This window comes from Alnus glutinosa, chromosome 8 (genome assembly GCF_958979055.1).
Source record: "Alnus glutinosa chromosome 8, dhAlnGlut1.1, whole genome shotgun sequence".
Lineage (NCBI taxonomy): Eukaryota > Viridiplantae > Streptophyta > Magnoliopsida > Fagales > Betulaceae > Alnus > Alnus glutinosa.
This window is the reverse complement of record NC_084893.1, coordinates 19017-41133: the sequence shown is the minus strand read 5'-3', so window position 1 is coordinate 41133 and position 22117 is coordinate 19017. Positions and strand designations below refer to the sequence as shown.

The 22117-nt window shown below is 38.4% G+C and overlaps 2 protein-coding genes across 7 annotated transcripts; one reads left to right on the top strand and one right to left on the bottom strand.

Annotated features, from left to right (window-relative positions):
• Positions 1–403: 403 nt before the first annotated feature.
• Positions 404–15898, top strand: LOC133875744 (uncharacterized). 5 transcript variants are annotated; one of them, XM_062313968.1, is made up of 14 exons: positions 404–579; positions 736–864; positions 965–1091; positions 1192–1328; positions 1428–1482; positions 7108–7286; positions 8474–8714; positions 9891–9989; positions 10133–10278; positions 10472–10579; positions 12069–12157; positions 12698–13250; positions 13664–13758; positions 15233–15898. In XM_062313968.1, exons 1-12 carry the CDS (start codon positions 511–513, stop codon positions 13191–13193), a joined length of 1875 nt encoding a protein of 624 aa, XP_062169952.1. In that variant the 5' UTR covers positions 404–510; the 3' UTR covers positions 13194–13250; positions 13664–13758; positions 15233–15898. The 5 variants fall into 5 exon arrangements, with proteins under 5 accessions (XP_062169952.1, XP_062169951.1, XP_062169950.1 ...); XM_062313967.1 differs by having other exon boundaries at positions 1428–1572; positions 12698–13241; XM_062313966.1 differs by having other exon boundaries at positions 1428–1572.
• LOC133875743 (respiratory burst oxidase homolog protein C-like) lies at positions 14599–21788 on the bottom strand. 2 transcript variants are annotated; one of them, XM_062313963.1, is made up of 12 exons: positions 20851–21788; positions 20477–20639; positions 20288–20336; positions 19613–19726; positions 19059–19484; positions 18560–18946; positions 18372–18467; positions 18162–18277; positions 17865–17967; positions 17391–17464; positions 15366–15943; positions 14599–14984 (listed from the first exon to the last, which is right to left on the bottom strand). In XM_062313963.1, the coding sequence occupies exons 1-12, from the start codon at positions 21398–21400 to the stop codon at positions 14875–14877; spliced, it is 2766 nt and encodes a 921-aa protein (XP_062169947.1). In that variant the 5' UTR covers positions 21401–21788; the 3' UTR covers positions 14599–14874. The 2 variants fall into 2 exon arrangements, with proteins under 2 accessions (XP_062169947.1, XP_062169948.1); XM_062313964.1 differs by having other exon boundaries at positions 19613–19669.
• Between the last annotated feature and the right edge of the window lie 329 nt (positions 21789–22117).

The window sequence follows — 22117 nt, the reverse complement described above, 5'->3', positions numbered from 1 at the left end:
TATCTTTTTGTTCTTCTGGATGGATGAATGAATATGATTGATTGATTCAACCTGTTAGACAAAAGATTACTTGCTGTTAAGAAAAAAAGAAAAAAGAAAAAAAGAAAACAAAAGAGGAAAGAGAGCAGAGCTACAATACTACTAAAGAAATTCAAGAGAGCTCAAAAATACGTTACTCACAAAAGTGGTTTTCTACAAGCACTGGCACAAGATGAGATTTTGATATTTGGTATAAATTATAAAAAGAAAAAATAAGAAGAAAAGTGCAAAAAAGGAACGGGAACATTGTTATATTCAACAAAGTTGAGGGGCACATTTCTCATATTAAAAACACTAGGTATGGGGTGACGGGGTAAATATAAAACAGTTCTACCAATATTCCATTTCATTTCATTTCCCCAATAGGCGACACGTTTGTTTGCCGTTTCGCGCCAAACTAGTGTGGGAGAGAGAGCGCAATTGAAGAAGAAGAAGAAGAAGAAGAAGAAGAAGACGACGACGACGAAGGACATGGTCCAGGTGTGTTTCGTGCTGGATCTGCGGAGCTTGTCTCCTCCGTTTCTTAGAGACGTAAAGCAGGTAAAACCCAATCTAGATGTCCTCTCTCTTTTCAACTGCAAATTTTCCTTTCTGATTGCTGTGTGAGGGGTCGGATCAGATTATTTTCCTATTACAGATGCTTTAAATAATTTAATTATTAATGGATCTCGAATTTCGTTCGTCGAAAATTGTCAGTCCTTACTACAGGTAGCTAATTTCTACGCCATTTCATCATCGTCCTCTTTTTTGCGTAAATCGAACTCTCTCAGAGATAGGATTGGCTTGTGCTACGTCTTTAAAAACCGATTTTCTTCTTCTGATGAGGTAATAATCTCTTTTGATGTTCCCTGATTTATTATTTGTCATAATGCCATGGTTGTGTGTGGCTGTATATATTGTATTAAATATCACAATTTGAAAACAGCTGAAAATCGCTTACCGTCCCAGAGAAAGCTTCAATCTACGCGATTTCCACCATGCTGTTAACCACTTGCCCTCCGATGCTTTTCTTCCTCAAATCAATGATTCGGACTCTCTCTGTCATCCGGGGGGTAGCTCTCTCTCTCTCTCTCTCTCTCTCTCTCTCTCTCTCTCCCAACTATAATCTGACATGTTATTGTATTAACTGCTTCGTTTAATCATACCTCGCAGATCTAAAACTTTCAACTATGTTGAGTGATCAATTTTTATATTCCTGGGGAACTGGTAAGGATATCGTGAGGAAAGTGATAGTTCTGAGCTCATGCTTTCCAGAAGATGTAGACTCTATCATGAGAAAATCTCTCGCGGTCAGCCAAATATTTGAACATTTCGATTTATTTGCATCTACTCGACTCTCGTCAATGGGAAACTCTTAACCTTTGAACTCGTATGGCTTTTCCTTCCAGGATGCAGCAGACAAGTGTGTTTCAGTCGAGTTTCTGTTATTTGAGCAAAAATCAGGTCATCTCATTGATACACAGCAAAATATCAACAATTTCTTCAGATATATCTCTGATCTAGATAATTGCTCGTTTCAAACCTATCTCCCAGGTTAAGTCATCTCTCACTCTTAAGGACACATCACTTTGATAAGCAAGGATGATTCTCTTAGCCTTTCCTTTGTTTGTTGTGTTCATCTTCGCAGTAGTTGGGGCCGCTTCATGATTATGAATGATCAAACTCCCACATGTAAACTCTTTTGAGTACATATAAGTGCCTTTTAAGTACATAGTTATCCCGCTTCATGAAGGGGGAGGGGGTGGTTTACTCCCCAAAAATGCAAAAATTGAGTCACATAGGCATATAGACGCTTGAAATCTGTTAAACAACTACTCATTCCAAAAGTTTAAGCAGATAACTACGGAATTAGGATTCAAATTTAACTGCTCTGATATCAAGTTAAATTATCACACATCTCATAAACTTTAAGCTGATAGCAAAGAATGAATTTAATAATTTTATTTAATAAGCTGATAGCTTTGACATGGCTGTGAAACATGACTATTACGAATATGCCTTCAAACACCTCAGCTGGACAGCTGGATTATTTTTTACAGATGGCACTCTCCTTGATTGCTTACATGGCAACTCCTGCGTCCATAAAAGATGCTCTTGATAGAAGATTGTAGAAGCTTATTTAGTCTATTGTATAGATTCTTTCTGTTATTTTGGTATTTTGATCTTCTGCGGCTGAACTATTTTTCTTTACCTTGTATAGCATTCTTTCCTATATATGCCTATAACCTGCTCGATGAAATGACATTCAGAATTATTTCTCTCAATTCCTATACGTTCAATCTTTCATTCCAATATTTCACATGGTATCAGAGCACCTCTGATTTTTTTTCTCTAATGGCTTCCGTCGTTCCTTCTTCTTCTTCTTCTTCTTCTTTCAATGAAGATCCTTCAAGTCCTTATCATCTCCATAATGGGGATAGTCCAGGGTCTATCCTGGTCTCTCTCCCTTGAGATGGTGAAAATTATCAAACATGGAGTAGGTTTATGGTCATGGCCATTACGGTTAAAAATAAACTTGGTTTTCTGGATGGCTCACTTACCAAACCTTTGGATGATTCTAGTTCTGAGTCCCGTGCTTGGGTTCGCTGCAATACCATGGTCCTTTCATGGATCTTAAATTCTGTCTCCAAAGAAATAGCCTCCAGTGTCATCTATATTGAAAATGCTGCTGATGTTTGGATTGATTTAAAAGAAAGGTTTTCCCAGAAAAATGGCCCACGCACCTATCAGCTTCAGAAATCTCTTTCTTCTCTTTCTCAAGAGGATCTCTCTGTGGGAGCTTACTTCACCTGCATCAAATCTTTTTGGGACGAGCTCAGTAATTATTGCCTAATCCCTTTTTGTTCATGTGGATCAATGAAAACTATTCATGATTATTTTCATCATGAATACGTTTTTCAGTTTCTCATGGGATTAAATGACAGTTTTTCTCACATTCGGGGCCAGATTTTACTTCTTGATCCTCTTCCTCCCATTAACAAGGCGTTCTCCCTTGTTCTTCAAGAGGAACGCCAACGTGAAGCATCTGCTTCCGTTGGTTACTTTAATCACACCTTTGCAGCTTTGTTGAGTAAGGTTCCGGTGGCTGCCCCTTCCTCACCAGCTCGCCTTGCAAAACCTCAGAATTTGTGTAAGGAGAAGCCTCTCTGCAGTCATTGTGGACTTCATGGCCATACTGTTGAAAAATGCTACTGCCTCCATGGGTTCCCTCCTGGTTTTAAATTCACCAAAATCAAAGGAGGTGGCAGCTTCCATTCAGCCAATAATGTTCAAGATTCCGAGACTCCTCTTTCTCATCTGAACATCACACCAAAACAGTGTCAACAGCTCCCGGCCTTGATCAAGCCGGTTTCCTCCGAATCCTCTGTTCACCAAGTAGGTACTTCCCTCCACCAGGATCATCTTTTCTCTAAGATGAAAGGTAACCTCATTCCTGCTCTTCGTCACTGTTTGAATAATAAACACTCTGTTTTTTATTCTTCTCAAACATTTCACATTGCATCCACAAACACTCCTAAACATTCTTGGATCATTGACACGGGTGCCACCGATCATATGGTGGGTTCCATTCATTTTTTGACTACAATTACTGCCGTTGTCTCTTCTCATGTCAATTTACCAAATGGTCAAAAAGCCTTAGTCACACACATTGGCACTGTCTGCCTTTCTTCCACTTTGGTCTTAACTAATGTGCTGTGTACCTTCTTTTTCTTTCAACCTTCTTTCTGTCAGTAAATTAATTGCTAATCTATCTTGTTGCCTTATCTTTCTTCATAAACATTGTTTTATACAGAATCTAATCAGCTGGGGGACGATTGGAGTGGGTGAAGAACGTGATGGCTTTTTTTACTTGCTGCACAATGATCCTCCAGTACCTGTTTCCTCTGTTTTTTCCGCACTTTCCATTAACAATGTATCTGATGATCTTTGGCATTATCGCCTAGGCCACTTATCATCATCTAGACTTGCCATTTTACATAAATCTGTTCCTGTTATTTCAGTTAATCCGAACCATATATGTACTGTTTGTCCTCTTGCTAAACAGAAACGGCTTCCCTTTGTTGATAGTAATTCTGTTAGCAACTTTGTCTTTGATCTAATCGACTGTGATATATGAGGTCCCTTCTCGGTTAAATCCACAAATAATTCTCAGTACTTTCTAACAATTGTTGATGACCATAGTTGATATACTTGGGTTTTCTTAATGCAACATAAATCCCAAACTCAGTTTATTCTTTAATCCTTTTTTACTTTCGTTGAAACACAATTTCATACTCACATTAAATGTTTACGTACTGACAATGGTAAAGAATTCCTCATGCATGATTTTTATGCCTTTAAAGGGGTTATCCACGAACATAGTTGTGTAGAAACCCCTCAACAAAATGCTGTTGTCGAACGTAAACACCAACACTTACTTAATGTTGCTTGGTCCCTTCGTTTTCAAGCCAACCTTCCTTTATTTTTTTTGGGGTGAATGTGTGCTCACTGCCACTCATCTCATTAACCGCATCCCTACCCCATTCTCTCTAACAAATCTCCCTATGAAATTTTGTTTAATAAACTCCCTGTTTATACTCATTTACGTGTTTTTGGCTGCTTATGTTAAGCTTCCACCCTTCTTCAAACTCGAACCAAATTCGATTCTAGAGCCACTCCTTGCATCATGCTTAGTTATCCTTCTAATGTTAAAGGTTATACACTTTTTAACCTTCACACTAATATTGTCTTTATTTCCCGCAATGTTATCTTTCATGAGACTGTTTTTCCTTATTTTTCTAAACTGTTGAATCCCACGGCTGATGGTTGTTTTGTTCTGCCTAATTCTATTCCTGATTTTTCTTTTCCTAATATTGTTCCTGCTCCTGTTTCAACCTCACAATCTTCCCCTTCTATTCGAAAATCTTCTAGACTTTGAAACCCCCCTTCTTACTTGTAGGATTTTCATTGTCAGCAGGCTAGTTCTTCTCCCCACTCTCCTCTTCCTTCAGCTGGAGATTCTGCGCCCTCCTCAGGTATACCATACCCTTTCTCTTCGTATCTCTCTTATAAAAAGCTTTCTCATGCTCACAGTCGTTTTAGCTTGTCAATTTCGTCTGTTTTTGAGCCTCAATTCTTTCATCAAGCCATCAAATATCCACATTGGAGAGAGGCTATGCAGGCTGAAATCACTGCTCTAGAGGAAAACCACACTTGGACCTTGGTTGATCTTCCTTCTCATAGGACCCCCATCGGTTGCAAATGGGTTTACAAGGTCAAGTTCAAATCCGATGGTCAAATCGAAAGGTATAAGGCTTGTTTCGTGGCTAAGGGATACACTCAAAGTGAAGGTATTGACTATCTTGAAACTTTTTCTCTCGTGGCCAAGCTTACCACTGTCAAATTGTTTCTAGCTCTTGTTACTGCAAAAGGTTGGCATCTTCATCAACTAGATGTCAACAATGCCTTCCTCCATGGTACTTTGGATGAGGAGGTTTACATGAAGTTACCACCTGGTTTTTCTTCTCAGGGGGAGTCCAAAGTCTGTAAACTTAACAAATCCTTGTACGGATTAAAACAGGCCTCTTGTCAATGGTTTTCTCAGTTTTCTTCTACCTTGATCACTCATGGCTTCACTCAATCAAAATCTGATTACTCCCTCTTCGCAAGACTTCAGGGCACTTCATTTGTTGCTCTTCTTGTCTACGTTGATGATATTGTCATCGCCAGCAACGACTTGGATGCTATCTCTTCTCTCACTGCATTTCTCAATTCTCAGTTTCGGCTCAAAGATTTAGGGATAGTAAAATATTTTCTTGGTTTGGAGCTTGCCCATACTGCTAAAGGCATCTCTGTTAGCCAACGCAAATATTGCCTTGACATTATTCAGGACAGTGGTCTTCTTGCTGCTAAGCCCGCTTCTTTTCCTATGGAATCCAATCTCAAACTCTCTCGAGATGATGTTCTTAGTCAGTTCATGCACAGTCCTCGGCAATCACACATGGCTGCTACGAGAGCCTTCTACGATATCTTAAGGGTTCTCCAGGACAAGGTCTTTTTTACCCTGCTTCTTCAGACTTTAAAGTTGAAGCCTTCTGTGACAATGATTGGGCTACTTGTTTTGATTCTAAACGATCTATTACTGGCTTCTGTGTCTTTATTGAAGACGCTCTTGTTTCCTGGAAATCCAAGAAACAACACACTGTTTTTCGTTCTTCGGCCAAAGTAGAATATTGGTCCATGGCGGCTTGTACTTGTGAACTCACTTGGTTATTCTCTCTTCTTTGTGATTTTCATATTGATCACTCTCACCCAGCTCTTTTATTTTGTGACAGCAAGGCTGCTCTCCACATAGTAGCTAACCCTGTTTTTCACGAGAGGACTAAGCACATTGATATCGATTGTCACCTCGTTCGTGATAAAATCCAACGAGGCTTCCTTCAAACCATGCACATTAATACTCAGCATCAAATTGCTGATATTTTTACTAAAGCTCTTGGCCGAGTTCCTTTTGAATACTTGCTTTCCAAGATGAATCTAGTTAACATATATTCATCTTGAGGGGGAGTATTACGAATATGCCTTCAAACACCTCAGCTGGACAACTGGATTATTTTGTACAGATGTCACTCTCCTTGATTGCTTACATGGCAACTCCTGTGTCCATAAAAGATGCTCTTGATAGAAGATTGTAGAAGCTTATTTAGTCTGTTGTATAGATTCTTTCTGTTATTTTGGTATTTTGATCTTCTGCGGCTGTACTATTTTTCTTTCCCTTGTATAGCATTCTTTCCTATATATGCCTGTAACCTGCTCGTTGAAATGACATTCAGAATTATTTCCCTCAATTCCTATACGTTCAATCTTTCATTCCAATATTTCACAATGACAAGATTTTCTATAGTACAGGTTTTAGATGGTGAAAACACGGTCGGGAGAGAAGGAGAACCTTCTTAGTGATATATGCTTGTTGCAACTAACTTGGTTTTACGTGTGTGGATAGTTGTCAACATATACCCTAGGTAAAGAAAGGTTGCTTAAAGTGGAACACGATATATGATATACCTCAAATATTTGACAAACTTGCAGATGTCAGAGTGTTGCATGGCCTGGTTAAACGATGGAAAGCGGATCTAGAGGACGATGCGGAAGAACCATTGCAAGCTCGTTTTCTCTTTAAGAACAATCTTGTAGGCTCAGTGAATCAGATCTCCTGCAACTTGTACATATCTATCAATAAAATAATTGATGGATTCAGTCCCTGCCAGGTATTATATATGACTACTACTTTGTCTACATTAAAAATATCCATTCGTTCACCATTCATATTGAAGAACCACTTCATTGCAATTTAGCCAGCAAGATGAAACTCTTAATATGAAAGAAACCATATTTACGTAGATAATTTCAGCTAAGCATCATATATATCTCAAGACACCGAATGAAAACTGCTGAAGGAATTTTTTTTTTTTTTAGATCATATACATGCATTGAAAAAAATAGAAACTAAGCAATTGATTCTGGTGGTTCATAACCTCGATTTTTCATCAGATGATTGGCATACCCCTTTTAAGCCATAGTTTCTCATGGGTAATTAGTGATATTTTACCATGGGAGCACATGGATTTTTACATTTATTTGGACCTTTAATGTTCGAAATGTGGACTTTAAACAGTAGCAGTCCCAGCATTGGGTCTGAAGCTCTTAGAAGACTTGGATGTTTTCAGTCAGTGTAGCTGCTACTTCACTCTGGGTTTACCAGTCTTTAAATCCAAAAGCAAACAGGGAAAGTAGTCATGAGCTGCTCAAAGGCATGTAATTCTGGTTTATAGACAGGTTGATTATCTTGTAGCTCAGTATAATGAGTTAGGTGTTGTGATGGGCAGTCCAAATGCTTCAAAAGGCCAACCTATATGCTTATAGTAATATGGGGCAAGGATAATTGGATATTATCTTCCAGAGACCTTTTCTCTGTGAAGTAACAGTTGGTTTAAAAAGCACATAAAGGTGCAACTATAGTATATGGAAAATATGCAGAAGAAATGCAGGAAAAAAGAAAAACTAAGCTCTGAAATTACGAAGATCTAAAAAGTCTAACAAATTAGTGAGATTGAAGGATAGGGAGCTCTAATTTGTTAACAGATAAGTAGTTCTAGACCTTTTAAATAGCACAAGTGACCAAAGATGGCTTAATGCATATCTGGATATATTGAGTTTCTTCTTTTGGTAGAGGATTACTTGAGGAAGGTTTATTGTCCTCTGTTCTATTGCTAAATTGATAATATCTGCCACTGCTCTGATGCTTGCTTTTACATTATCCATGCATGAAAGGAAAATGGAAGACGTGAATCTATATGTTTTAATTGTTGTGCAATAATTCTCCCTTTATCTGTTTTACCACTTTCACACATCAAGGCAAAAGTAGCACTTTTTTGATTGGCGGTACCTCCTACAGACATGCAGTTGTCATGGAATTCCGTTAGAAGATGCCATAAGAAACAGGACAGAGGGACCATCTTGTCCAGCCACTGGCCATGATCTTGGAAAAGATGCTGTGATAGAAAATTCGGTGAAGGTTGGAGAAAATATAATGCTCTTTCTGCCGTCATTCCAGAGCTCTATGAAATTTCAAAAAATTTCTTCACCAATTGACTTCAATGTTGTTGAGCGGATTAACTTGGGGTCTCTAAGTGAAGGTAGATCTTAAGCTTGAGATTCAATTTTTGACAGCACCATCAATGTCTTCAGCTCACTGCATATTTCTATAGGTGCCCATCCTTCTTAACTAAATTGAATTATCAGCTATTGAGGTTTCTTCATGGGATGTGAGGGAATCGTGCTTCAGCATGTAAAACAAGTTTTTAAGTGGTTTTTTTTTTTATCATTATTCCTTGGTTTCAAATATAAGAGGATCACTTATACGGGTCGTACCTAGAAGTCTGATTTACACATAAGCTGCACACTAACATATTGATGAATGCCTCATGTTTTAGGTCTGTGCTTCATACTGCAACAATTGAGTAAGACGTCAGAACTGAAGTGAAATATCAATTTTCAACCGCTGCATTTTATATGTCAATGTTTCAAATATTTCCTTCATTTTATATCGAGACATTTAGAGGATAAAAAACTTTAGCGGTGTCTACATATTTTCTTTTGCAAAGGTTGAGGACTTGGGAGAAATGCCAACCTAATTGACCGACCTCCTGGTTCTTTCCTTTCCTACCTATTCTGGGTATATGATATTAGAACCTCACCTATTGAGGACTCTTCAACGAAGGCAATTCAACTCAAACTCTGAACAGCAAAGCTAATCGTTGAGGACTCTTAAACTGATGCTGTCAAACAGACTTAACTCATCCTTATCAAATGATATAAGCTAGAATAGAATTCAAATGTATAGATAAACTCTGTTAGAATGATAAGCTGGAGAATGCTAATCAATGTATACTTCTCTTAGGTTACAACTCTTGTAAACACTCTATCAAGAGTTGTAACCTAAGAGAAGTATACATTGATTAGCATTCTCCAGCTTATCATTCTAACAGAGTTTATCTATACATTTGAATTCTATTCTAGCTTATCTCATTTGATAAGGATGAGTTAAGTCTGTTTGACAATTTACAGCATCAGTTTAAAGTCCTCAACTTTTAGCTTTGCTGTTGAGAGTTTGAGTTGAATTGCCTTTGTTGAAGAGTCCTCAATAGGTGAGGCTATAATATATGATGGCAAATATTCAAGATCGTTCTTATGGTGCAGTGCATTTACAAATTGAGCTACAGATTCATCACAGATAGTATCTTATTTTGACATCTCCACTGAGATGGCTTCTTCATGCTTTTACTCTAATGATCTCTTTCTCTTTGACCCAGGTAGTATAATGGGGGATTCCTATGTCGTAATTCCATCAGCTTGTCATGAAATAGAAGCTGCTTCAGATGACATAGAACAGTTAGAGTTGAATGCTCAACGTATGTGGAAGGCTTCCCTTTGAATGTTTAATCAGAGACTATATGGGATATCTGAATTTTGATTTAGCATGGATATATATGTCAATAATTCTTTATGACCTCCATGTTTCTTCCATTTTTTGAGTTATGCTATAATTTAGCAGTTTTTCAAGGGCTTTGCAGCGCTTTATATTCGCTAGACCAGGGTTTGGTATGCTCCTCCCGTTGTAATATGGAAACCATGAAAGAGGCTGCTTTCCACTGCTATTATATTCTTCAACCTTCAGACAATGGCCCAATGCTTCTCAGGGTGACTCTCTTACTGGTTAAAATATTATTCTTTTCTGTTGGATGACAGTAGTTACTGCCTGAAATTTTGTTCTAATTTCAATTCTCTGTGCTTGTGCCTTAACATGCGTGGCATGTTCAAATTTATCTTATCTATTAATGCATATCTTTGTCTCTGTTGTATCTATTTTCACTAATTACTATAAGATTTGCAGCGTCTTGCGGGATCAGAGGAAGTCTCTTGTGTTCCTGACCTCAATCAATGTATTCATTCTTCGGTGACCGAGGAAATTCAGAACTCCATTCAATCTTCTTTGTCACTGGTCAGATTTTGTCTAAAGCATTTTTCTATGGTTGCATTCTTATTTTGGAACTTTGTGAATTAGTTTGAATCAAATTTGGGGCAAGGATGCGGCCCTCATATGCTTCAATAGTTTCTCCCAACAATTGATCTTTGTCTTCCCTTGCCGCACCCTGCTTTACTTTAGTTGCTGCCACCACGCAGCGGCTCTTCCCCGAAACTTGGTTGCCATCAAAGGAATTCTTTGATCATCAGGCACCTCATTGAAATCCAAGACTTCCTTCACAGCAGCTACCCAATGAAGGAACTCTTGGTTGCAAGCAACCTTGGAATTTCAAGATGCCAAGTTTGAACTTTGACTCCCAGATGCTAGCGCTGCTTTGCTCCAAGGGACGCTCCCTTCCTGCTCTACGCCCCGCATAAGGATTGATAGACTCATTATCAACACTATACTAGTCTTCCTCCTTCGCAAATCGCGGATTTGGTTGACGACGATGCCCATTTGCACCATCCATGACGGCAAATTGCTCGGTTAATGCTCCAATTTGTGCACCAATTGCCTCAAAATGATCTCCAAGCCAGTCAAACTGCTCCTCCTTACAATGTGCCGTCGGTTGTTCATTACGTACTGTCTCTTCATGTTCATACACATCACCAATGCCTGCATGTCTGTTTCTTCCTCCATGTGGTCCACTACGCGCGATGTAGGAAAGAAAACCTAGTCTTTGATACCAACTGATGCAGTTGGCCGTAGTAGTTCCTCAAAATTAATAATCACACAAATCACAACTCTTCCACAAGACCAAAAAAATTCATGGTTTTGAGGGAAAATAGAAGAAAATTCATCCTTGGTGAGTTTCTTATTGAAAACTGAGAATAAACAACATAACATGTTGGCTAAACCGTCCTTATTAGGCTTAAATAGAAAAGAGGGTCATAGCCATGCAAAAATAGAAGACTAAACTATCCTACCACAACTCGGTTGATTGAGCTACTTGCTTGGTCGATCGAGCTGTGGGCCAATACGACAAAAACCTTAATTTTAATATGAAAAACCCTAAAAAATCCTAATGAACCACACTCGGTTGATCAAACCATCGACCTAGTGCCTCAAGTTTTTGTTTGGGACTTGATACAACATTCTCGGTTGATCGAGTTAAGGCCGAGAGATCGACTGAGGCTCTCGGGAATTACTACTGGAAGTCACTCTGCATTCTCGTCGATCGAGACTTGCCTCTTGGTCGAACAAGAACCTCCTGCCCAATTTTATTCAATAATTTGGCGGCTGTTTGGTATGCATCAGTGATTGTAGAGATCATTTAGTTATGTCAGATTTATGCAAGAGTTCTCTTGAACACGTACTGAAATTAAGTTTTTTTGCAGTAAACTAATTAGCTACTGATTAGCATCACCCCCCTCCCCCCCAATCAAACGCCTGGATGATGGGGTCATATCATTCTACCCTCTTTTACAATTTTTTTTCCCCCTTACATCCTTTGAATTCCCTGCAGATTGAACTAAAAGACTATGATCCGGTGGTGCATGAGAGAGGCTTCCATCAAAAACTAAACTTGCTTGTCAAAGAAAGTTTACTATTTGGGTAATTATTATCTTCATCAACCTTGAGCCTTCATATCATATTGAAAGAATTACACATTGCACTCGCTCATCAATGGCCTTTCAGAATTTGCAGTCCAAGTTGTTAGACAAAGCTAGAAAAAGAAATGATTTTGTAAATTCCAGATTATGACTTTTATGAGTCTTACAGTCTTCCGCTGAGAGCTACCCCTAGATTACAAAGTTTGGATGGTATTCTGGCCATTTGTTAGTATGGCATTCTGCAGTGACTCCATTTGGGGTGGCATTGTTGCTCAGATGCTACCGAAAATTTCACAGAATAAATTAGTTTGTGTTTGTTATAATTGACACTTTCTTGCTCTTTAAAAGTTATTTATAGAAATTGATTACATGATTTCAACTTCGCAATACAGTAAAATTAGCCAATTACTCTACGGCTTACAAAAGTCTGAAGACTGAGCTTGCTGGGATCATCATTATTAATCATGCTTAGCGGAATGAATATTTGAACTAAATGGTGAAGGTTCCTCTGTCATCTGCCTTGCACACTTGAATTTTGCAGGTCAGTACATCCTAAATTTAAAGAGGTGGCCTCTGAACCGAAGATAACTCAACCTGACTCTTTACATGAGATCGTACAATCAAATTCTGGATTAGATGTTGTACTTGTGGAAGAGGAATCCCTGCAGTTTGATCTGCCCATGGGAGAAGACAAAACCAGCGCCCATATTACAGAAGAATGGGAGCAGCTGGTTGTTAATGAAGTCCCAAAAATATATTCTCCAGCTTGTCTTTCCAAACCCAAGTTGGATCAATCAGTTCTATCGCCTGCAAATAGTAATAGGCAGCTGGATGTAAAAACTTCAAGGATTTTAGAGAGACTGGAGGTCCCGAGACAGTTAAAAAAGAGAGTATTTTCTCCTGTTACCACAAACAGTGGGATGATGGATACTTGCGTTCCAAGGAAGAAGCCTCTTACCCCACTGCAGTCCGTTGATGCTACTGCAAGCCAGCTAATGAAACCAAATTTCCATAGACTAAAAAGGAAACATAAATGAAAAGAAGGCTGCTGCTAGTGTTGAGCATGGAGTATCTTTGCGAAAAAGGTCAATGAGGTTTGCTTGTTTCTTTCTTTCCTATTTGCTTTGTTCTTCCTTTTTTCCAACATTCTTGTGCTGAAGCACGCTGAATGCACAAACTGTGCTGAGAGGAAGTACTCATAATATTTTCATGGAGGCTGATATATTAAAGCAACATTGGTTTGAGGTTCATACATGTTTGTATATGCATACATATGTGTGCGTCTGTCCACGTGCATGCATATGTATGTGTTTTGTATAAAGAGTATACAACAGAACACAGCATTATTTATCTCAACCAACCTTGACATACAAATATAGCTTATTTAAATTAATAAATTGTCCACCTTCAAAGCATTTCCTTGAACTTAGTAATATAAATCAATGGCAATTGAATCTTTTGTCTGCTTCTAAGAGTTTTGAGTAATTATGGCCTGATCTTTCTACAGGAATTCTTTTCATATTTGCATCTCTCTCTTCCCAGAGCATTTCAACGGCTTGCCTGCAATGAATTCAGAAGGCCCCATATCTGTGATAGGAACAGGTGATATTTCAACAAAATTTCATCCCAAAAGCATTTAAACGATTGGTAATGTCAATAGGAACCAGCTATGGCATCAACTTGGATATATGATTATTGTTTTCCCATATCATTGATGTTGACCAGTTTTGGAGTACACATATAGGATAAATATATCACGACTAGTCTGATCAAGTTCTTTGAATTGGATGATAAGTCATGTTAAATGTTAAAATGATGAAAAGAAAAATATGAATTGTAAGACAAATTTAAACATGAATACTTTAGGAAAAGGCTTGCATACAAAATTCTAATATTTTAGACATAATCTTAATCAATCAACCTAAAATGGAAAGCGTGAACAATTTGGTTGGTGGATGGCTGGCATTTCACGTTATCATTTTCATTCCAACTTTCTGCTATTAAAACTGTTTGAATCACCCATACCGCTTTGCACAAGCACGAGAATCTCGCTCACGCCGCAACTATCCAACCCCAAGTTTAGTGGTGGGTGGCCAACCCAGTATCTTTGCCTGCATGTCTGCATCTACTTTTCATTCCCAAGTATGTGCTGATCTATTGGTTTAGTATAAAGCGGAATATATAAAGCATACATAGCAAACATGGGTGGGAAAAGAAAGGGAAAAAAAATTAACAAAAGCGACAAGAAATTAACTCGGTATATCAGACAGAGTGACCCAAAAAGAAAAGAAAGAAAGAAAGAACCATCTGCTTTTCAGCCCCAAGTATGTGCTGATGCAGCTGATCTATTGGTTTAGTATAAAGCGGAATATATAAAGCATACATAGCAAACACACACACACACACACACACACATATATATATATATATATATATATATATATATATATATATATATATATATATATATATATATATATATAGGTTATCAGACAGAGAATGACCCAAAAAGAAAGAAAGAAAGAAAAGATACAAGTGGAACGATCGTGGTGGGGCTCGAGAGGGCTTCGTCGTCATCTAGTGCTTCTCTTATCCATTTCTGTAGTAGATTTGGCTTATGTGCGGTAGGTTTCTTTTTTCTTTTTTTTTTTTTTTAAAAAAAAAAATTAAATTACAGCACGCGCGGCCTAAGCCCTAAGCCAAATCCTTCCATTGTGGTCAGAAATTTTCTTTATGGAAATCAAATTTGGTGGAAGTCTTGTGAGAGAAGTCCTTTCCGAGCTGGCGTAACTCTTTCGCAAGCGCTGCTGATCCACAGTAAAAGACCCCTGCATGAGTTCGTGCATACACCCACACACGCGTCAATTTCTATTTACTAAAATATCATTTACAAGTGATGAATTATGAAACATGGCAATTATCATCATCAGCAAAAGCAAAACGGAAGCGCTCTAATAGACTAAAATATCTACGTATCTTTCATCTTTTCCTGTGGAAACGGCAGAAAGCACTCTAGACGTGAAACATTAGAGCCATGTATAATAATCATACTTACCCATCATTCACCTTTTTGTAGGGAAAGGAAAGCTGAAAGCGCTGTCGGTGTGAAGATAAAAAGTTGGTTCACAAAAAGAAGTGGAATATAGATGTTACAGCATAAAGCAACGCAGAAAACTATCAAATTCAGTGAAGCGGGGCCGGGGACTGACCTACTCGGGCATGGGTGTGATTAGAGGCAATGCGCTCGTAGACACAGTGCCAGTTGGGTTTGGCAAAGTGAGACTTGACACGTGTACCGGAGACGATGTCAATGCCATTCTTCGCATGATTGAGGGACTGAAGCATGGCAATGAGAGCAGAACGGGCATCACCCTCTTCGTAGACGCTGGTGCAGTAAGTATTGAGATCAATCACTCCCCTGCTGTCCAGTTCAGCGACCTCATTCATCTCCCCTCTAAACCAGTCGAAGGACCCCTGCTCCCGTGTCACCCAGTAAAAGTATGTCTTCCTTGTCTGGAAGTTGTTGATCGTTGACCCTGCTGCTTTTCTTTTTGGTACTGCTTCTGCTGTTGTTGCTTTTAATGTCTGACCGCTTCTCCCATTCATTCCATTCTCTAAAGCATCCTCCTCCTCCTCCTTTACGGCCTTGATGTTGTTTACTATGTCCTTCATAATACTGATCATTGGGGTTGCCCCAATTCCCAGCCCGACTAATAACACCACCTCATAGTTTTTGTATTCTTGTGCTGGTGCTCCATATGGACCATCGATCAGAACTTTTGGAAAACTGTTCATCACCCATCACCCTTATCGTCATTCAAATTATTACATTATTATTAAAATAAAGACAACTCTTTTTTCTCTCAAGCGAGTAAAAGGAAAGCTAATGGCTAATGCCATGGAGTCTGCAACTTAAGAAGAAAATGACAATTTGTATATCTTAGTTTTGGCCCTTCCACACCCCGTCAAGGACAATAATATATGCACACGTTTGTTTGACGCTGTATGTTCCAATCTATGCTGCGGAAAGATTGCCAAAAAAGATCCCTACCAAAGCATTTTTTCGATATACCTATGGACTATCTAGTGTACCAATCTGTTGGAAGTTTTGTGTCTTGACTATAAACCTAATAACAATTTTCAAGATGCAGCTGGGAATTTGTAAGTCGCACACCTTTTGCCAAAGCCGACATGGATGCCGCCCCAGTAATTAGATTAAAATCACACTTTATATTTCCTAGACTGTAAACCTATTGTTTATAGGTTAGGAGATGGTCTATGTAAATCGTACAATGCTGATAATCTGGTAACCTATTATAATACTCTTGACAATAAATAAGGCCAAAAAGGAAGTTGTTATTAGTGACCAAGTGGACTCCGCAATTGACAGCTTTTCTCAATCCCTTATCCAAATTAATCAGGTTAGAGATAAGAAAACTCGCTCAAAGTGGTCTGCCGTATTAAAGCATCTACTTTTTCATGGGTAGACCCTGATTCAAGGAATATGATCTTCTATTAATCTATTTGAAATAGAAAGTATCTATTTCATAGTTTAAAATTAAAGTTGGTATATCTAAAGTGCATATAAAGTTAATGTTAATACGTCTTTTAAAAAATTTAAATACACCATTAGATACACTAGCTAAATTTTATCTATAAATAGATACTTTTTATTTCAAACGAAAAAATAGAGAAGATCCTTGTCCTTCTGATTCAAGGATGAACCCATCTGGTTTCTCACATCACATGCCATTGAGTTAACGGGCAAGATTAATGAAGTTCAGCCTTATCTGATCCCGCCTTTCTATGCCTGCAGGGCTACATATGTGACTCGAACATTATTAATGCGTTCATCGCTGAAGTCTGAATAGACCACATAAAAGCGGGGTGAAAGCAGGTAATGAGGCCTCCAAAGGTGAGTTAGAAAGTGATGAAATAATTTGGTTCACTTGTGTAAAGCAACAACGTGAAAGAGTGGTACCAACTACCAAACATCTAACACCCACTTTAGCCTGAGATAGACCTAAAGCCTCTCGTGTACAATAAGCCTATTGATCCCCTCAATAAAATTTATTGTTACTTATGGAACTGTCTTTGGCAAATATGATGTTTCATCATGACCTTTTCTCGGAGGCTCTGGTTATATTATACAGCGAGTGATACATAGATTTTTGCCTTTTACCCAAAAAACATCTGTTTTCATTGGATTTTTTGATAGAACTAAATTTACTTACTTTGAATTGCTATCACCTTGCAAGAAGTCAGCTCTGAGGAGTCCACTTTCCCCACTAGGAGGTGGCTTGCACACCTAGAACAACCAATTTCAAGGGACGTTAGCTACAGGAAGATGGCTCTCTTCCCTAATCTGTAGTATGCAATTTCATCTGTATACTACTCTAAATATCCCTTGCCACATCGCTCAACATGCATGTATTCCTATTTATAGACCATCTTTCTTGTTACCATCGTGCCGAAAGGAACGTGCAATATTAGACAAACAAGCAAGCAATAGAGAAAGTTTAGTAATGAAAAGAGTATACTACCGCCACATGACCAGCAATTTTTACCAATATTGTTATTGAATGGTGTGTAGAGGCATTAAGGAAATTCAAGAAATAAAGATGGTAATTTTTCCTAAAAAATGGAGTAGCTGATGCAGATTCAATTATCTGCAAAAGAGGCACCGATTCCTCAAAAGGATAACGCACCTTTGAGAACCTTGTGATGAGTTGTTGCGTCCAATCACCACGACTTCGAATATGAACACTTAGGTAGTCTTCCCCAGGGGCAGAGGTGAGGGAAAATGGGTGCCTGTTGACATGGGGGAAAGAAACACCAAGATAAAGTGGTGATGAGTGCAACCTTATTTCTAATTCTGGATATGGTAATAAAGAGGTGAGGTCTACATACAGGAAACAGATATCATACAGACATGCAAGTTAAATTTTGTGTGTCTTAATAACACTGTATAGCATATTTAGTAACAACGTTTTAGAGATGTATACCATTCGAATGGCGACAGAGCAGCACAATTGACAAACATGTATTGCCCGCTTTTGTAACTGAAGCCCTCGGGCTTGGACATGTGAAGTGACAAGACATTTTCACGATAAACAGCGACCTTCAGTGTAAGAAAGAATGAGATGCTCTTCTATATTAGCGATATAAACCAAATGTATACATATATGCATATGTGACAAAAAAATAATGATTACCTTTAGTATTGTAACAGGCTCGATGCTGGATCTGAGTGCCCTAATCAATCTTTCACAGACATAAAGGGCTAGTGGAACAGCCAAATACATCCAGGTCTGCCAAGTGTAATATACGCACAGATTCGTAATAATCAAACAATCAAAAGAACGTGCAAAAAGAGTTGTAATGTGAGGTGAGATGTGCTAACCGTTTTCTTGTACCATTCCTTAATCAGGTAGAGGTAAATACCATGTAGAATCAGCAAAATGTAGACAATGATGAAGAGGTGGTGGGAATACCAAAAAGCATTGAAGCCAGTGAGACTCTTGAGGGGTTTGGGTAGACGTTTGAGCTCACTTCTCCTGAACCAAGGGGAAGCTAGCGTGAAGGCTATTGCCATCAACACTACCATTACGATCCCAGTCACTCCTTCTGTTGACTTTACAAAACGCCAGTAGCTTGATGGTTGATCCCCAAAGAAAGGTTCCATCAACTTGTACTTGTCACTCCTTGCATAAATAAGGCGAGGGAAATCACAAGCTAAATGATAAATTGCATGTATTCCAGTTCCAATTGCGATTCCCCCTGCTATCATCTGAGAAAGATGCTGTCAGTGTCAGTTTTGGCTTTAGCTTTTGGTGCCTACTGCCTAGTCAGAGATCTTTCACGCTCATCTCGCATAAAAATGAGAAAATTTGAAAAATTACCTGGTGGAAATTGAGGTTGTCATCAAAAGGGATGACAACACCTAGTGTTGTCTTATTCCTGAGATAGGTGATGGTGTTTCTGCAAACTGGAAGTAAAATAAGGGCCATGTTCAACTTTAGTGTCTCGGCTGCACCTTTGGCCATGCATACACAATGGTCCATTACCTCGTATGCAGCTTTGTTTCGATACTGCACAAACTTGTATGCAAAGAGGCCACACATAACCCCAATCCACAGTGCGATTATGCAAACTCTCTGCCAGTTGTCCTGTAAGAAATACTTTGTGCTTTGACTCCATCTCCTTAATCGGTTCTTCTCCTTCGTATACTTGAGCTTCTTGCTCAACTTTTTGCTCAAGTTCTGGCTATCTCCACCTCTTAAAGACTGGTTTGGTGTTGGCAGCAGAAGCATTTCCAGGTCGTCTATCTGTCAGTTCCAGTAACTGTGAAGTCAGATGACCATAAAATATTTCTCTATAATGGGAATTCTATAATTAACCAAAAGAATGAATTGTCTCCTAATTTAATCTTAAGATCATTTTTCAGGTTGTTTACCATGATGTATCCAAGATGATCTGGATCGAACTCTTCCATGATCAGGGCTGCATATTCCTGCGCTTGTTTCTGGATATTTAAGAGTTTGTTGGCAGAAGCACTTAGGCAGATAATCTGTAAATGTAATTTATCACTTTGGTTTAGAACAATCTTATCCTGAGGAAGCACATTCTGGAGTTGGTTTTCTTGCTGAAGTACATTTCTTTTCAATATAAATAATGAATTTGATTAATTGCCAAAATATAAGAGTATCTCCAATAAAATAGGTAAATGGTTCATAATACTTAAATTTGACTATTATGAGCCATTTTTTGTTTCCAGCAAAATAGGTAAAATATATATATATTTTTTTCTAGTGTAAATAGTAAATAGGCTTTTTTTGCTTATTCACTATTCATACTACAAAGAATTTTTTATTATTTTCTCTCTCCCTTTCCTTTTTTCTCTTTCTCTCTTTTCTTATTTCTTTTACATTTTTTCTCACACAAAATAATATTTAAATGCAAATAGAGAGTAGAATAGATATAGAAAAAGTAGTAGCAAAAATAGAGAGTTATATTTTTTTAATAGTTACTTTAACTATTATTGCTGGAGTTGTAAAATAAGGCATGGAGTTAATTAACGTTCGGGATATCCACTTTGGATTTATCTAGTCCTGCATCCAATATGCCATACCTCTCTGATTTCCACTTCAGTGATTCTACCATCAGCATCTTTATCGACCCTGCATTTAATTGTAAGCTCATTGATTATTAGTAGGCAGTAGATGAAAAATAAAGGAATAATTCTTCGGAGACATTCAAGCAAGCTTTTATTGAAGAAAAGAAAAAGAAGAAACAAAGAAAAGAAAAGAAAAAGAACAACATGTCGAAGAAGGTTCGAAGCCTGGAGTCGAAGCTCTGTTCAGAAATCTGGTCCCAGAACTCTTTCAGCTGGGCCTTGTTGATGGAGTCACCCTTCATACCCCGCTCCCGAGCCAGTGCATCAAAAAGGTTGCCCGCAAAATCCGTCGATTCTTCATTCATTCCTGCCATTACATATCAGAGATCTTTGAAGAATTAATGAAAATATAAGCTCCAAGGGCAAATGATTATTGAGGTACAGCGTGAGGAGCTGAAACTGATTGTAGAAAAAGAGAGGTAGAGCTACTTTCTTTTATTAACTGATACACACGAAAAAAGAAAAAGAAAAAAAAAAAGAGAGAGAGAGAGAGAGAGAGACGTGAGGCTGTGCCACACCTATGCATTTGCCAAAGAGCGAACGAGGGAGAGAGCCATTGGTGGAAGCTGTGAGCTTGTTGAATTGCTTCTCAACAGCAGGCCACCCAGCGTCGTCATCTGTCTTGCTGATAAACTTGAGGCCCTTCAAAGCCTGAGTTGCTGCGGACTTAGTCCGATCAAAGCGAGCTGGAGGGGCCCGTTTCAAGAAAGAGGTGAGACGCTTCAGTTCCTGAGAGACCTGCGTGATGCGTGCAGAAGCGCTTCTTACGACTGAGGAACCAAACGAGGTTCTCTTCTCGAGGCCTCTGGCAGGTGAAGTCAACTGGGGATCTTTTTCAAGATCAGAGGCAACAGCAGACGTCTTAACACTTTGAGCAGCAACAGAATCGTCACAAATATTGCAAGAAGCACTGGAGTTGCTTTTCATTCCTGCTCTTTTGTTCAGAGGTCCACTCAGTGGACCACTGTAAACATTGCTTTCACTCTCAGTGATCTCTGAATCTGAGTGATGATGATATTGATCACCTGGATAAGATATCCGCACCCCCTCTGTTTCCATATTCTGCATTATGATGGAAACTTGTAGAAGTTCTCCTAAGGAAAAGCTTAAGCGTTTAATGACTTACAATACTAACAATATAGACAGAGGAATTCGGGAAACAGTCAGACAAGATAACGTCCCAAGAACACGAGGGACAGAGTTTAATTAGTCAACTACTGTCAAAGCAGCCTCATACATATGATTTGTAACATTGGAAGCCAATCTGAAATATCCAACTGTGTACTGCTAGTTTTCGAAGGTTTGGTGGGAGACTACAAGAACTATTGAGTTCCATAAAAATCTCAATTCTCTAAAGGAACGCGGACAGTTCTAAACCTTCAAGATCATGTTTCTCTCTTTTTACTAGTGTTCTAGTGTTCCTAATTGGTGTTTCCTCCATGAGTAAGATTCCTTTGAGGCGAACAAAATTTATAGCACACCTTTGCCCCAGAAGGGAATGGATGATCTACAGGCATTGATTATGTCACTCCTGCGACTGCTAATTACGTCAAAATCATACTGCAATTATTTGTGGCGAATGCTGTATAAACTTTAGAAAATTATGCTTTGATTGCTGTAATTTTATTTTATTATTATTATTTTATTTTATGATTATTATTATTTTTTAACCAGAAATGCTATAGGTACTTCCACTTCTACACTTTCAAGTGCGCACTCTTGATGTGGTATGACAAATTATCATTAGATTTTAAATAGATCACTGTTGAATTTTGGATCCAATAA

Coding starts and splice junctions, on each gene's coding strand:
- LOC133875743 (XM_062313963.1), bottom strand. CDS start 21,400: ATGCAGAATATGGAAACAGAGGGGGTGCGGATATCTTATCCAGGTGAT. Junction 17,968..18,161: donor GCTCTGTCGCCATTCGAATG/GTATACATCTCT, acceptor CCATGTCAACAG/GCACCCATTTTCCCTCACCT. Junction 14,985..15,365: donor TCACACCCATGCCCGAGTAG/GTCAGTCCCCGG, acceptor GAACTCATGCAG/GGGTCTTTTACTGTGGATCA.
- LOC133875744 (XM_062313967.1), top strand. CDS start 511: ATGGTCCAGGTGTGTTTCGTGCTGGATCTGCGGAGCTTGTCTCCTCCG. Junction 1,329..1,427: donor TCATGAGAAAATCTCTCGCG/GTCAGCCAAATA, acceptor TTTTCCTTCCAG/GATGCAGCAGACAAGTGTGT. Junction 10,279..10,471: donor ATGGCCCAATGCTTCTCAGG/GTGACTCTCTTA, acceptor TAAGATTTGCAG/CGTCTTGCGGGATCAGAGGA.